Genomic DNA, 16,792 nt, shown 5'->3' on the forward strand with positions numbered 1-16,792 from the left:
AGTAATTTCTATACCTGGTAGCTATAAATTTCAATTTAGCTGACTTATTAAAAAAATCAATTTTGACTTTTATTAGGTTAAAATGGGATTTTTTTTAACCTATGTGACAAAATTACTACAAAACCAAACTATTCTACTGACATTTTAAAGACAGCTCTCCTTATACCACACATCTAACAACTTTTATTATATCTAACTCTGAAAAATCACCACAGCAGTAATTACTTTATAGGTCATAAAATATTTAAAAATACAAAGTATGTACTTTTAGAGGCAATAATAGTCTCTAGAAAACGTTAAGTCCTTTTGAAACTCTATGAAGGCCAAGATATTGTAAATACACTATGCTAGGAAGGATGTCTAGAGGAGGAGAGAAAAATCAAGGCACAGCATGGCTAAAACAATGTAGTTTTGAAAACTCCTATTGTTGGCCAGAAACCAAAAGTTGCTAAAACCTGCTTCTAGCTGTAGAGATATGAAATTTGGCCCCATACTCAGGAAAAGGTCATCTACGTAACTAAAACCACACAGACTTCTCAACATTATGTTTTTCTTGTTTACATATAAAATTGACACCAATCATAATCTCCTAGATTTTATTTTTAATTTTGTATTATTTTGGGTGAATCATCAAATGAAACACAATAATTTAATTCTTATAGATTTCATATATATTTTATACCTTATTCATAAAAATTCACAAATCTAAGACAGGGGAAGAGGGGGCAGAAAGACCACATTTTTCCAATTTTTAGATTGGAAAATATGTTTGCCATATGTGTAATGAATGCTGGGGTAAACGAGCTGCAGTCCAACAATGTCATACAAGGCGTCTGAACATATTTATAGACACAAACTAAACCACAAACAGTATACTGCTCTACCGATAGCCAGATACATTTTCTCCACTGTTTCATTCAAATCAAGTCTGTCATCTAACACAGCACTTGTTTCCTTTTGTTAATACATTCCAGTTTTCCGTTGTCTTACCTTTTGTAAATTGGTCCTGTCTGATGGTGGAACCATTTCAGGAGTAAGAATGTGAGGAGGATCAATGCCTTTTATTAACTTTTGATTGATCAAATGAAAAGCCAAGGCAAACTGATCTTTTGAAAGCTTCCCACAGTCCTTTGTGTCACATAATGTCCTGTACAAATAAACAAAACAAACAATATAAATGCTACAACTGCTATTCTAAAAATCCAGGGAAAAAGTAATAGGACTAGGTAGCTTTTAAAAAAAATGATCAATTGACTCAGGAGAGAAGGGTGGGGTTATGGACATTGGGGAGGGTATGTGCTATGGTGAGTGCTGTGAAGTGTGTAAACCTGGCAATTCACAGACCTGTATGCCTGGGGATAAAAATATATTATATGTTTATAAAAAAAATAAAAAATTAAAAAAAAATAAAGAAGAAGACAAAAAATGATCAGTTGAGTTAAAAAAGAAACTCATACTTCTGTGTGTGACCTACCCGAAACTTAAACTCAAATGTTAGAAAAGAGAGATGAGCTAAAATGGTTTTTAAAAAAGAGAAAGAGAATGTTCACCTTGATGCTGAGCAGAGGCCTCTTATCTGGGTTTGCTTTGTACTTTCTTACCAATTTTCAGAACTATTACAGAGTAAGAGTTGTGGTGGGCCAAAAAATCCCAACATTCTCAACATTAAAAGAGGTTAAAAATAAAACCTAAGTTTCAACAAATTTGAGTCATTAGTGGCGTTAGAATGATTCTAAAACAAGCAAAAATTTCCACGTTGGCTTGCTTCCTGCAACTCTTGGGAGTAGGCGGATATAAGGATCACCAAGTCAAAGCAGAAACAACAGCTGTAAATGGAGATCACATGTGAAGAGAAGGCAGCAATGTGGAAAGCTTTACAAAATCACTTGAAGAGAAACAGCAAATGTTTTATCCTGTTTTCTTCTCTGTCCTTCCTTCCTCCCTCTCTCTCTCTTTCTTTTTAAAGCTCAGCTTTCTGAAGTCCTGATCTGTTTCATTCACTGAAACTCAATGTGGCCTGATGAACAGACTACGGGTAAGGTGTCAAAGAAATCCTGAATTCCAGCTTCTCTACTTGTTTCTTCTTGTGACCTTGAACAAATTTTTTTAACCTCTTCAAGCCTTAGTTTCTTTATCTAGCAAGTAGAGATAACACACATTCTGCAAGGTTACAGTGAGAATTAAAGGTAAAGTACAGGAGCACCTGGGTGGCTCAGTCGTTAAGCATCTGCCTTTGGCTCCGGTCATGATCCCAGTGTCCTGGGATCAAGCCCCACATTGGGCTCCCTGCTTGGCAGGAAGCCTGCTTCTTCCTCTCCCACTCCCCGTGCTTGTGTTCCCTCTCTTGCTGTGTCTCTCTCTGTTAAACAAATAAAATCTTCAAAAAAAAAAAAAAAAAGGTAAAGCACATAAAGTCTGGGCATAATGCCAATTCCATGACAACTGCCATTTACTGAGCACACGGTCTGGCCTAGGCATTTCAAAGTGGCAGTTATTATTAGTTACAGATATTTAATCTTTCCCAGTCTTGAGTTCTTGTTCCTCTTAAGGCAGACCTATTGTCCTCCTTTGTTCTTTTCTAAGTTTCTCTTTGCAGTTATTGGGTTCCACATTTGATGTTTGCTGCCTCTTGAAAACCTCAACATAATCTCTAGTATAGTCAGGTGGATGGACAACAGGCACACTAAAATTTTCATATGTATGGTCTTATTTAACATGACATGCACTGAACACTCAAGTTCATCTTTTTTAAGGACCAAGTGTGTACTCCCTATGTGAAGGTATAAAAGTATACATGTGCCATACAGAATGGTAAGAGCATGCCTTGAAGATACTCTTCTGTACACTGACTAAATTTCAAATTTTTGGATTCTCCCTTAAAAATTTAAGTTTAATTAACTGATATAAACAAATGCTGCATTTTAACATTTTTATAATCATTAACTGATACTGTCAACTTATAAAACAGGTAATACATTCTCAAGCTTTTATCCATTATCCAGAAGAAATTCTCATATTTAAATTTTCTCTACAAAGAATTTTGAAAGTTAACTATCCAATTTACAAATGCCTAAAAATAAGAATGCGCAAAACCAGAGTTTTACAAAACCATATTTGTTTTCTAAATTAATTTAAATAAAATCTTACCAAATATGGGCCAGTAAGGTAGAAGGTAAACCTGTCTTCAGGAAGATTTCACGGACTTCCAATCCAGATACAAAGCCATCCATATCTTTATCAGTTTTCAAGAAGATCTCATCGTATTTAGCCTTTTCTGCAGGGGATACAACCCACTACAGGAAAGAAATAAAATGAGTAATAAGAACAAGTAAATATATAGCTATATAAGGGGTTTCTGTCAGAATGAAACACACTTTGAAATGTCATTCTTGCAACCCATGAGAGTATCTGTCAAAATTTTGAGCAATTCCATCCCACTAACTGTAGCAATAGTGTACCATTCCATCATACCCTAATCAAAATAATGTGGTGAAGAGAAAATTGCGGAAGAAAAATACAGGTCAGTTGGGATACACTTATAGATGCCCATTTCACTTTTTTCCTTTTAAGTAATAAATAAATTCAAGCATAGTTAACTCTTGACTTATGAATGACATTAAGATGAGTAACTGGGAGAGTTTGTACAAACAAAATATTCAGATAATTCTCAATCCCTATTTTTCAGAGTTTCATTCAGCATTCATAGCTATAGCTGAATTAGCTGATTTGCATATCTTATCATTATTTTCCTTTATGCAGCTTGACAAGCAACAGGCTGGAGGGGAAAAAAGGCTCGGGACAATCCAAAATTGGATGATATGATCCCAAAGAATCAAGAGTTAACCAGGGATTAAGAAAACAAAAACAAAAGCATGCCAGATTAGCACGGAATATCTTCTGTCTCCAACTCTAAATCCACGTAGATCAAAGCAAAGCCAATAAAACATCCATAACTAAGGCCAAATGCAGGAGGATTACGTCTTCGCCGGGACATCATATTATTCAGATTCAACCAGAGGGTGCTCTAAATTTTTGATCCCTCTGATTGCTACTTCTGTCTTCATCAAGCAATCAACTGTTAAATGCCATGCACTTAAAAAAAAAAAGTCCTTTAACACTGATAGATCTATACCTGTCTTAACGGTGCTTTGGTAGGTAAAATGCCTACAGGTGGTAAGGAGTGGTAAGGTTTCTCGGCTGATGCTGACGAGGGGATCAACCGCACAGAGCCTGATATACTGACCGTTTTTCTCTTAGAAGGTGGCACCAAGGCGGGAGGCAAGGACATTGGCACAGGTTCTTTCTCCAATGCGCAATATACCAAAAACATGGCCTTCAAGAGAAATGAACCAGGGTCATATATATTAAATTCATTTAACAACATCCACCCACTGAGTTATTATTGTTCAACAACAAAGCAGCTACAGTCTCAAAAAAAATTTTTTTTAAAGAAATTGGGCTGGGAAAGAAGAAAGGGAGGAAAAGAAGAAAGGAGAAAAGGAAATAAATCAAAGCCAAGCAACTTTCAGGAAGATATCCAAAGTAGCAAAAAGTCAGACACATACCCTTCAACTAAAAGTCTTGCAATGTCAAAAGCAAACAACCTGGGAAAAAGATATCTGCAAAGAAAGAGTTAATCTTCCTAAAAAGAGTCCCTAGAAATTAACAGAAGAAAAAGGTAAAATCCAACAGGAAAATGGGTAAAGAGTAAAAACAGGTATTTTACAGGAAAGTAAAAATTACAGATGGTCTACTCTTGAAGATACAAATTATGCTCACTTTCATAAAACTTCAAATTAAAACTATATTAAAATACATTTTCCACTTACTGGCAAATATCTGAAGTTTCATAATGTACACTGTTAAATAGACTAGGCAAACAGGCACCTTCAGACATTGCTAGTGGGAGCTCAAACTGATACCAACCCTATGAAGGGCAAATTAGCAACAACTACCAAACTTATTTACTTCTCATTTGGCTTAGCAATCCCCCTTCTGGGATCTATTCTCAGACTTACCTGTCTACATAAAAAACACTGTATGTAAAAGATACAGAATTCTTTGTAGCAGCACCCAAGTGCTCAACAACTAAAGACTGGTTTAAAAACATTATGATACAGCTATACAATAAAATACTATGAAACAAAATGAAAAAACACAAAAAACCATTAAAAACATTATCTTAACTGTGGTACCTTCACAAATAATATACAATTATCAAAACTCATCAAACTATATACTTAAATTGAATGCAATTCACTGAATGTAAAGTAGTTCTTCAACAAAGCTAACCTGGGAGGGGGAAAAAAAAAGAAACAAAGAGCTCTCCATGTGAAGCTATCCAAGTACAGCGTTAGTGTGTCTAACAGTGTGTATACTGTGTTATCTCTTGTGGTAAGGGAATAATGATTATTCATGTGTGCTTATATTTGCATTTTAGAAGTCTAGAAGAATGAACAAGAAACTAAGAAAAGTGGTTGGTTATAGAGTGGATATAAATGGAGCACTGAGGGCAAGGATGGAACTGAGTTTTTTCCACTGAATATCTTCTTATATTGTACTGACTTCCCACCCATGAGAATGTATTACCTATTAAAAATTATTTTTAATTGTTAAATACATAAAGCATTGGCACAAAGTCGAACAACCTACATACAGAATGTCAAGGCACCTTCAAGACTTTCAAAAGATAGTTTCCACGACAATCTTCAAGCATATGAAATTGCTCAAAACAATCTGGAACCTACAAAAAGATTCCAACAGCAACTGGGAGGAAGTTTAAGTACTTCTTAATTATTCTTCTTCCACTGAAAATAACATTTTTTCCCCAAAAAAGTTTGCTTACAATTCTAAGTTAAGTTTTATGGGACTTTCAAATCAGTGTTTATTGAGCACCTAATACAACAACACTGATCCCTGATTTCTGTGATTAGAAATATCATTTTTAAAAATTTTTTATTTTTAAATAAACATATAATGTATTATTAGCCCCAGGGGTACAGGTCTGTGAATCACCCTCAGAAATATCATTTTATATATGAAGAAACTGAAGCTCAGAAATGCCAAGTAATTTGCCTGATATCCTTTAAAGAACTGATAGTATAGGATTCAAACAAAGATCTGGCTACAAAGCTCTGGTTTTTCTCAGATTTATCAGCTTCATTAGGAGTACACATGTAAATTTATAATACCATGTTCTCTAAAGGGATAAAACTAACCTTTCACCCAGTGGGTCCCAAATTGTCGCAGGTATCTGAATTACCTGAACAACTTTATAAAGCACAGATTTCTAGGCTCCACTTCCAGAATTCTAGAATCACTAAGTCTGGGTTGGGCCTGATATTTTAAATTCCTAAGAAGTCTCCAGGGATGCTGATGCTCTTTGTCCTGGGACCATATTTAACCGTTTGGCCCAAACCAAGAATTCTCCTCTTCCCATTTGCTAGTCAACTTGAAGAATTCAATTTAGTTTTAGAAACACACAAATTTTATTATCTTCAAAAGCTTGAAACTCCAGAGTGAAAACCATCTGGCTAGCACATACTTTCAACCAAATTTATGATATAGGCATTATTATTAAATTGGCACCGAGCTAAAAGAAGTGACTAACATGCACATTAAAGGTCAGCATTCTTCTCACTACAGATGGGAGTCATTTCCTGGAAAAGGAGACACTAGAAGCAAAAAAGCCATGTCAGCTATCTGCTGCCAACAGGCAACACATTTTTTGGAAATTTAAAAAAAAATTATCATTAATTTCATGTTGCACTGAGAATAGTTTCCCTCACAAAAGTGAAGCCAAAAAATTTTCTAGCTAATAAGAAGAAATCACTGCTGGGTGATTTTTTTTTTTTTTATTGTACTTTAGCCTCATCAAAGCCTGCTGTTGAAACAAATATAGCAACTAAATCAAATGACGCACCATATTCAAAGAAAGAAAGAGAGAGAGAGAGAGAGAGAGAGAAAAAAAGAAAGAGAGAAAGGGAAAGGAAAGGAATGAAATCTGGCAAAATCAAGCCTAAGCTTTCTCAGTGATAGCAGGGAAGAGGGGATTTAGTTTTACTACTAGTCAATTACCAGTAGCTTCTTTATTTTCTTTTTATTCTTTGTGCTTTTAGCGAATACATCTCAAATTTTAGTTGTTATCAGAACTCTAAGAGGGCTTCTTTGACCCTACCCCAGAAATCCTGATTTAGTGGGGCTAGGTGAAGGCCTGAGAATCTGCATTTCTAACAAGTTCTCTGGTAATGCTGATGTTGCTGATGGGAGACCATACTTTGAGAACCAGTATTTTAGTAGTCTCCTTAAGAGTTTTATTTGTTCCTTCATCTACTTGAACTGCCAGTTTTAATTTCTCAAAATAGCATTCTGGGATGAAAATAATGGGTATTTCTTATAAATACAAGTTTTTTTTCATCAATTTAATTCAACAAAATATTTATGGAGAAATCTCTAGCCACCAGGCAGTGTGCTAGGCACCAGAAATAGAAAACCAGAAAGACCTTTTATGTTTACCACCTGGTAGAACCAGCAACCATGTAACAAGTTGACTTCAGTACAATGTGAACATGTTAATACAAATACAGTTAATAAATCTCAAAGTGCCAAAAACTTTTCACATGAGGACCCAACAAATGCTATGGACAAAAATTTAGACCACTTACTTGACAGAAAAATTTAAGGCCTATTAAGAATGTAAAACCCAGTTCAAAGGGACGCCTGGGCGGCTCAGTTGGTTAGGCGGCTGCCTTCGGCTTGGGTCATGATCCCAGCATCCTGGGATCGAGTCCCACATCGGGCTCCTTGCTCAGCAGGAAGCCTGCTTCTGCCTCTGCCTGCCACTCTGTCTGCCTGTGCTCACTCTCTCTGACAAAAAGAAAAAAATAAAACAAAAACAAAACCCAGTACAAAGATATGAAGACAGAATACAAAGTAAAAAAGGCAGGAGTCTGCCTCTCCAGAGAACAGAATAGGAAAAAAGGAAACAGTAACTTCATAGTGAAGAAATCTGGCAAACGGCATCTTTACCAAGTGACAAAGATTAACATCACCATTAATGGCATGCGGGCATTATGTACCACCTGATAAATGTGATGAAAAAGTCCTATCACACTTGTGGTATTCTTTCCAAAAACCCATACCCCTAGTCTATCCATGAGAAAAACGTCTGACAAACCTAGATTGGCATTTTACAGGATACCTAGCTAGTGCGCCTTGATAATGCCTAAGTCATAGAAACAAGACAGAAAAAATATTTATATACTAAAGGAGACACCAGGGAAATGCAAATCAAAAGCACAACACGGTATCGCCTTACATGTGTCAGACTAGCCAGAATCAGAAAGACAAGAAATAATAAGTGTTGGCAAGGATGTGGAGAAAAAGGAATCCTTATGCACTGTTGGTAGGAATATAAATTGGAGCAGCCACTGTGGAAAACAGTATCAAGTTTCCTCAAAAAATTAAAAACCAGAAATACCCTATGATCCAGTAACTCCACTATTGGTATTTACTCAAAGAAAACAAAACTCTAAGTCAAAAAGATGTATGCACCCCCATGTTTATTGCAGCATTATTAGCAATAGCAAAGAAATGGAAGCATCCCAAGTACCCACCAACAGATGAATGGTTAGAGAGATGTGGTGTACACATGCACACATGTACACACATGGGAATGTTACTCAGCCATAAAAAAGTATGAGATCTTCCCATTTGCAACAATATCGATGGCCCCAGAGAATATGATGCTAAGTGAAATAAGCCAGATAAAGACAAATACCATGATTTCACTCACGTGGGGAATCTAAGAAATAAAAGAACAAAGAAACAAAGAGACAAACAAGAAAACAGACACTTAAATACAGAGAACAAACTGGCAGTTACCAGGAGGGATGGGTGAAATAGAAAAAAGAGATTAAATAGTACAAACTTCCAGTTGTAAAATAAGTTGCAGAGATGAAAATCACAGGACAAGGAATATAATCAATAAGAGTGTAATAACATTGTCTGGTAACAGTAACTGTACTTATTGTGATTATTATGGTTACTAAGCAATGTATAGGATGGCTGAAACATTACGCTGGACACCTGAAACTAATACAACACTGTGTGTTAATCACATTATTTCAGTTTTAAAAAAAGCTACAGACTCTGAAAAGTTAAAAAAAAAAAATGGCATGGACTATGTTGTTCATGAAATAAAAAGATGGAAAAGATTTATCAGGTAAAGTCTACCAAAACAATGCTAGAGAGACAACTGATACTGACAAAACCACAAGGAAAATCCTAGAACCAAAAGAACTAAATTAACTGAGTAAAATCTAGAATTTAATTTAAAGAAAATGTTCTAAAAATCTTCTGGGGTTAGGAGGTAAAGAAGAAAGAAGTGAAAATAATCTAAAGGACTAGTTTTACTGGAGAGAAGGTTAACTTATTTTCAGCGACTGGAGAAATAAGTAGGATTTAGTACAGAGACAGGTATTATTAACCATTAATGGAATAGATGTAACAATTTCCACTTTAATAAGAACAGAAAATTCAATGAATCACTACTTGATAACCAGCAACAACAGAAACAGAAAAAAAAGAGAGAAAACAATAATGTTAACTAAACAAGATAGGGGGAATAAAAATCAGTATCTGTATCATTATCTTAAAAAGACAGAAATTGTCAAATGAGGTAAAAAACTGAAACACAGAAACATGCTGTTTGGGACGCCTGGGTGGCTCAGTTGGTTAAGCAGCTGCCTTCGGCTCAGGTCATGATCCCAGGGTCCTGGGATGGAGTCCCACATCAGGCTCCTTGCTCGGCAGAGAGCCTGCTTCTCCCTCTGCCTCTGCCTGCCTCTCTGTCTGCCTGTGCTCGTTCGCTCTCTCTCCCTCTGTCTCTGACAAATAAATAAAATCTTAAAAAAAAAAGGAAACATGCTGTTTTCAAGAGATACATTATAAATATAAGAAATATCAGGTAATCCAGATAAAAAGAGAACAGAGGCAGCAGAAATATCACAGGAGGGGCACCTGAGTGACTCAGTTGATTATTAAGCATCCAACTGTTGATTTTGGCCCAAGTTATGATCTATATTTTTTTTAAGATTTTATTTATTTGACAGACAGAGATCACAAGTGGGCAGAGAGGCATGCAGAGAGAGAGGAAGGGAAGTAAGCTCCCTGCTGAGCAGAGAGCCTGATGCGGGGCTCAATCCCAGGGTCCTGAGATCAAGTCATGATATCTTGGTCATGGGATCGAGCCATCTCCCCACCTTGGGATCCAGGCTTAGCAGGGAGTTTGCTTGAGATTCTTTCTCCTTTCCCTCCCTCTCTGCCACTGCTCCCAACTCGTACACACTTTCTCTCTTTCAAATAAATAAATCTTTTAAAAAACATATCACATGAGCTGGAATCCAAAATTAAAGGCACTAACCATAATAAAGATAAAAAGAATTTCTAAGGAATGCACACAGAAAGAAATCAAATGTGCAAAATGGTTAAAATTAGTAAATCTAGGAGAAGGCATATGGATGTTCACTATTTTTTTAAAGTAGTAACTTCTTATAAATGCATCATTCATTCTTAAATTATGCTTTCAATAAACGTTTACTTTTATTCTAAAAAAGAGAAGGTTACCGAGTAAAAGGCTTCGGGGCATATAAGATAAATTGTATTTAATCACTTACCTTAGCACATACTACCGTTAATCAAATGAGGATAATACTATCCTCCATCTTTTTTAACTGTGCTTATACAAACGCTTCTTTGAAATTTTTAATTGTTGTCTTTATAGAAAAAAGAAATCCCTCTACAAATCTTACCAATGCAAAGATTTTACACCAGTATTATTCTTTTTTTTTTTTAAGATTTTTTTTTTTTTAACTTATTTGACAGAGAGAGAAAGCACAAGTAAGCATAGGGGCAGGTAGAGAGAGGGGGAAGCAGGCTCTCTGCTAAGCAGAGCCTGATGCAGGGCTCGATGCCAGGACCAAGACCATGCCTGAGCCAAAGGCAGAAGCTTAACCCAGGGAGCCACCCAGGAGCCCCAGATTTTATGCCAGTACTCTTAACACAAAAGCTATTTATAAAAAGTTAATATGCAGAGTTTGACAGTCGTTCAAAGTACATCATCAGCCAAATCTCAATGTATCATTTTCTCTCCCCAGAACACCAAACAAACATTGAATCAACTTCAAACATGTAGCTGGGAAAAATTCTGTTGCCACTGTGAGGGGGTATATCCCCTGCCACTTCCTAATTATAACGCAAATTAAAATTGCTGGGTCATAGGGCAGTTCTATTTTCAACATTTTGAGGAACCTCCATGCTGTTTTCCAGAGTGGCTGCACCAGCTTGCATTCCCACCAACAGTGTAGGAGGGTTCCCCTTTCTCCGCATCCTCGCCAGCATCTGTCATTTTCTGACTTGTTGATTTTAGCCGTTCTGACTGGTGTGAGGGGATATCTCATTGTGGTTTTGATTTGTATTTCCCTGATGCCGAGTGATATGGAACACTTTTTCATGTGTCTGTTGGCCATCTGGATGTCTTCTTTGCAGAAATATCTATTCATCTCCTCTGCCCATTTCTTCATTGGATTATTTGTTCTTTGGGTGTTGAGTTTGCTAAGTTCTTTATAGATTTTGGACACTAGTCCTTTATCTGATATGTCGTTTGCAAATATCTTCTCCCATTCTGTCAGTTGTCTTTTGGTTTTGTTAACTGTTTCCTTTGCTGTGCAAAAGCTTTTGATCTTGATGAAATCCCAATAGTTCATTTTTGCGCTTGCTTCCCTTGCCTATGGTGATGTTCCTAGGAAGATGTTGCAGCCTGTGTTCTACTCAAGGATTTTGATGGATTCCTTTCTCACATTGAGGTCCTTCATTCATTTTGAGCCTATTTTTGTGTGTGGTGTAAGGAAATGGCCCAATTTCAATTTTCTGCATGTGGCTGTCCAATTTTCCCAACACCATTTATTGAAGAGGCTGTCTTTTTTCCACTGGACATTCTTTCCGGCTTTGTCGAAGATGAGTTGACCATAGAGTTGAGGGTCTATTCTGGGCTCTCTATTCTGTTCCATTGATCTATGTGTCTGTTTTTGTGCCAGTATAGCATGCTGTCTTGATGATGACAGCTTTGTAATAGAGCTTGATGTCTGGAATTGTGATGCCACCAACTTTGGCTTTCTTTTCCAATATCCCTTTGGCTATTCGAGGTCTTTTCTGGTTTTAGAATTATTTGTTCCATTTCTTTGAAAAAGGTGGATGGTACTTTGATAGGAATTGCATTAAATGTGTAGATTGCTTTAGGTAGCATAGACATTTTCAAAATATTTATTCTTCCAATCCAGGAGCATGGAACATTTCTCCATTTCTTTGTGTCTTCCTCAATTTCTTTCATGAGTACTTTATAGTTTTCTGAGTATAGATTCTGTGCCTCTTTGGTTAGGTATCTTATGGTTTGGGGTGCAATTGTAAATGGGTTTGACTCCTTAATTTCTCTTTCTTCTGTCTTGTTGTTGGTGTAGAGAAATGAAACTGATTTCTGTGCATTGATTTTATATCCTGACACTTTACTGAATTCCTGTACAAGTTCTAGCAGTTTTGGAGTGGAGTCTTTTGGGTTTTCCACATATAGTATCATATCATCTGCGAAGAGTGATAGTTTAACTTCTTCTTTGCCGATTTGGATGCCTTTAATTTCCTTTTGTGTTCTGATTGCTGAGACTAGGACTTCTAGTACTATGTTGAATAGCAGTGGTGATAATGGACATCCCTGCCGTGTTCCTGATCTTAGCGGAAAAGCTTTCCGTTTTTCTCCATTGAGAATGATATTTGCGGTGGGTTTTTCATAGATGTCTTTGTTAATATTGAGGTATGTGCCCTCTATCCCTACACTTTGAAGAGTTTTGATCAGGAAGGGATGCTGTACTTTCTCAAATGCTTTTTCAGCATCTATTGAGAGTATCATATGGTTCATGTTCTTTCTTTTATTGATGTGTTGCATCACACTGACTGATTTGCGGATATTGAGCCAACCTTGCAGCCCTGGAATAAATCCCACTTGGTCGTGGTGAATAATCTTTTTAATGTACTGTTGAATCCTATTGGCTAGTATTTTGGTGAGAATTTTCGCATCTGTGTTCATCAAGGATATTGGTCTATAGCTCTCTTTTTTGATGGGATCCTTGTCTGGTTTTGGGATCAAGGTGATGTTGGCCTCATAAAATGAGTTTGGAAGTTTTCCTTCCATTTCTTTTTTTGGAACAGTTTCAGGAGAATAGGAATTAGTTCTTCTTTAAATGTTTGGTAGAATTCCCCCGGGAAGCTGTCTGGCCCTGGGCTTTTGTTTGTTTGGAGATTTTTAATGACTGTTTCAATCTCCTTACTGGTTATGGGTCTGTTCAGGCTTTCTATTTCTTCCTGGTTCAGTTGTGGTAGTTTATGTTTCTAGGAATGCATCCATTTCTTCCAGATTGTCAAATTTGTTGGCGTAGAGTTGCTCACAGTATGTTCTTATAATAGTTTGTATTTCTTTGGTGTTAGTTGTGATCTCTCCTCTTTCATTCATGATTTTATTTATTTGGGTCCTTTCTCTTTTCTTTTTGATAAGTCTGGCCAGGGGTTTATCAATCTTATTAATTCTTTCAAAGAACCAGCTCCTAGTTTCATTGATTTGTTCTATTGTTATTTTTGGTTTCTATTTCATTGATTTCTGCTCTGATCTTCATGATTTCTCTTCTCCTGCTGGGCTTACGGTTTCTTTCTTATTCTTTCTCCAGCTCCTTTAGGTTAGGGTTAGGTTGTGTACCTGAGACCTTTCTTGTTTCTTGAGAAAGGCTTGTACCGCTATATATTTTCCTCTCAGGACTGCCTTTGTTGTGTCCCATAGATTTTGAACCATTGTATTTTCATTATCATTTGTTTCCATGATTTTTTTCAATTCTTCTTTAACTTCCCGGTTGACCCATTCATTCTTTAGAAGGATGGTGTTTAGCCTCCATGTATTTGGGTTCTTTCCAAACTTCCTCTTGTGGTTGAGTTCTAGCTTCAGAGCATTGTGGTCTGAAAATACGCAGGGAATGATTCCAATCTTTTGATACCGGTTGAGTCCTGATTTAGAACCGAGGATGTGATCTATTCTGGAGAATGTTCCATGTGCACTAGAGAAGAATGTGTATTCTCTTGCTTGGGGATGAAATGTTCTGAATATATCTGGGATGTCCATCTGGTCCAGTGTGTCGTTTAAGGCCTTTATTTCCTTGCTGATCTTTTGCTTGGATGATCTGTCCATTTCAGTGAGGGGAGTGTTAAAGTCCCCTACTATTATTGTATTATTGTTGATGTGTTTCTTTGATTTTTGTTATTAATTGGTTTATACAGTTGGCTCCTCCCACATTGGGGGCATAGATATTTAAAATTGTTAGATCTTCTTGTTGGACAGACCCTTTGAGTATGATATAGTGTCCTTCCTCATCTTTTATTATAGTCTTTGGCTTAAAATCTAATTGATCTGATATAAGGATTGCCACTCCTGCTTTCTTCTAATGTCCATTAGCATGGTAAATTCTTTTCCACCCCTCACTTTAAATTTGGAGGTGTCTTCTGGCTTAAAATGAGTTTCTTGGAGGCAACATATAGATGGGTTTTGTTTTTTTATCCATTCTGATACCCTGTGTCTTTTGATTGGGGCATTTAGCCCATTAACATTCAGGGTGACTATTGAGAGATATGAATTTAGTGCCATTGTATTGCCTGTAAGGTGACTGTTACTGTATATTGTCTCTGTTCCTTACTGATCTACCACTTGTAGGCTCTCTCTTTGCTTAGAGGACCCCTTTCAATATTTCCTGTAGAGCTGGTTTAGTGTTTGCAAATTCTTTCAGTTTTTGTTTGTCCTGGAAGCTTTTAATCTCTCCTTCTATTTTCAATGATAGCCTAGCAGGATAGAGTATTCTTGGCTGCATGTTTTTCTCGTTTAGTGCTCTGAAAATATCATGCAAGCTCTTTCTGGCCTGCCAGGTCTCTGTGGATAAGTCAGCTGCCAATCTAATATTTTTACCATTGTATGTTACAGACTTCTATTCCCGGGCTGCTTTCAGGATTTTCTCTTTGTCACTGAGACTTGTAAATTTTACTATTAGGTGACGGGGTGTGGGCCTATTCTTATTGATTTTGAAGGGCATTCTCTGAACCTCCTGAATTTTGATGCTCATCCCCTTTGCCATATTGGGGAAATTCTCCCCAATAATTCTCTCCAGTATACCTTCTGCTCCCCTCTCTCTTTCTTCTTCTTCTGGAATTCCAATTATTCTAATGTTGTTTCATCTTATGGTGTCACTTATCTCTCGAATTCTCCCCTCGTGCCCTCGTGGTCCAGTAGCTGTTTGTCCCTCTTTTGCTCAGCTTCTTTATTCTCTGTCATTTGGTCTTCTATATCACTAATTCTTTCTTCTGCCTCATTTATCCTAGCAGTGAGAGCCTCCATTTTTGATTGCACCTCATTAATAGCTTTTTTTATTTCAACTTGGTTAGATTTTAGTTCTTTTACGTCTCCAGAAAGGGCTTTTTATCTCCCGAGAGGGTTTCTCTAATATCTTCCATGCCTTTTTTGAGCCCGGCTAGAACCTTGAGAATTGTCATTCTAAACTCTAGATCTGACATACTACCAATGTCTGTATTGATTAGGTCCCTAGCCTTCGGTACTGCCTCTTGTTCTTTTTTTTGTGGTGAATTTTTCTGCCTTGTTATTTTGTTCAGACAAGAGTATATGAAGGAGCAAGTAAAATACTAAAAGGGTGGCAACAACCCAAGGAAAATATGCTTTAACCAAATCAGAAGAGATCCCAAATCGTGAGGCGGGAGAAAGGGGATAAAGAGAGGTTCAGAAAGAAAGAAAAAGAAAAGAAAAAAAAAAAAAGAAAAGAATTTTAAAAAGAAAATGAATAAGGAAAAGTATAAAAAAGAAAAAATATATATATTAGATAAACTAGTTAAAAAACGTTAAACTAGTTAAAAAACGTTAAAAAAGAAAAGGGTAAAAGTTAAAAAAAATTTTAGCAGAAGAAGAGAAAAAAAATGAAAAAGAAAAAAAAATTAAATTAACTGCAAGACTAAAAAATCACAGGGAGAAAGCCATGAGTTTCATGCTTTGCTTTCTCCTCCTCTGGAATTCTGCTGTTCTCCTTGGTATTGAAACTGCACTCCTTGGTAGGTGAACTTGGTCTTGGCTGGATTTCTTGTTGATCTTCTGGGGAAGGGGCTGCTGTAGTGATTCTCAAGTGTCTTTGCCCCAGGCGGAACTGCACCGCCCTTACCAGGGGCCGGGCAACCTCAAGAAATTTTTAAACAGAGATTTTCAAGACCACATTCTCTGGGCATAATCTAATCAAGCTAAAAGTATATACAAATGTAACAGGGCACCTGAGTGGCTGGCTCAGTGGGTTAAGCCTCTGCCTTCGGCTCAGGTCATGGTCCCAGGGTCCTGGCATCAAGCCCCACATCAGGCTCTCTGCTCATCAGGGAGCCTGCTTCCCCCTTTCTCTCTGCCTGCCTCTCTGCCTACTTGTGATCTCTGTCAAATAAATAAATAAAATCTTTTTTTAAAGCGGGGGGGCACCTGGGTGGCTCAGTGGGTTGAAGCCTCTGCCTTCAGCTCAGGTCATGGTCCCAGGGTCTTGGGATCGAGCCCTGAGTCAGGCTCTCTGCTCAGCGGGGAGCCTGCTTCCCCCTCTCTCTCTCTGCCTGCCTCTCTGCCTGCTTATAATCTCCGCTTGTCAAATAAATAAATAAAATCTTAAATTAA

The 16,792-nt window shown here is 37.1% G+C and overlaps 1 protein-coding gene across 3 annotated transcripts in view; it reads right to left on the reverse strand.

Moving 5' to 3' along the window:
* EPS15 (epidermal growth factor receptor pathway substrate 15) overlaps positions 1 to 16,792 on the reverse strand; it is a 143,996-nt gene that overhangs the window by 79,470 nt on the left and 47,734 nt on the right. For all 3 annotated transcript variants that reach the window (XM_082688403.1, XM_082688404.1, XM_082688402.1), the window contains exons 9-11: positions 4,244 to 4,333; positions 3,148 to 3,293; positions 991 to 1,147 (exon numbers count right to left, since the gene is read on the reverse strand). In XM_082688403.1, the coding sequence (XP_082544529.1) occupies positions 991 to 1,147; positions 3,148 to 3,293; positions 4,244 to 4,333 (393 nt within the window). The remainder of the gene's footprint in view (positions 1 to 990; positions 1,148 to 3,147; positions 3,294 to 4,243; positions 4,334 to 16,792) is intronic.

Source organism: Mustela nivalis, assembly GCF_964662115.1.
Source record: "Mustela nivalis genome assembly, chromosome: 10".
Taxonomy (NCBI): domain Eukaryota; kingdom Metazoa; phylum Chordata; class Mammalia; order Carnivora; family Mustelidae; genus Mustela; species Mustela nivalis.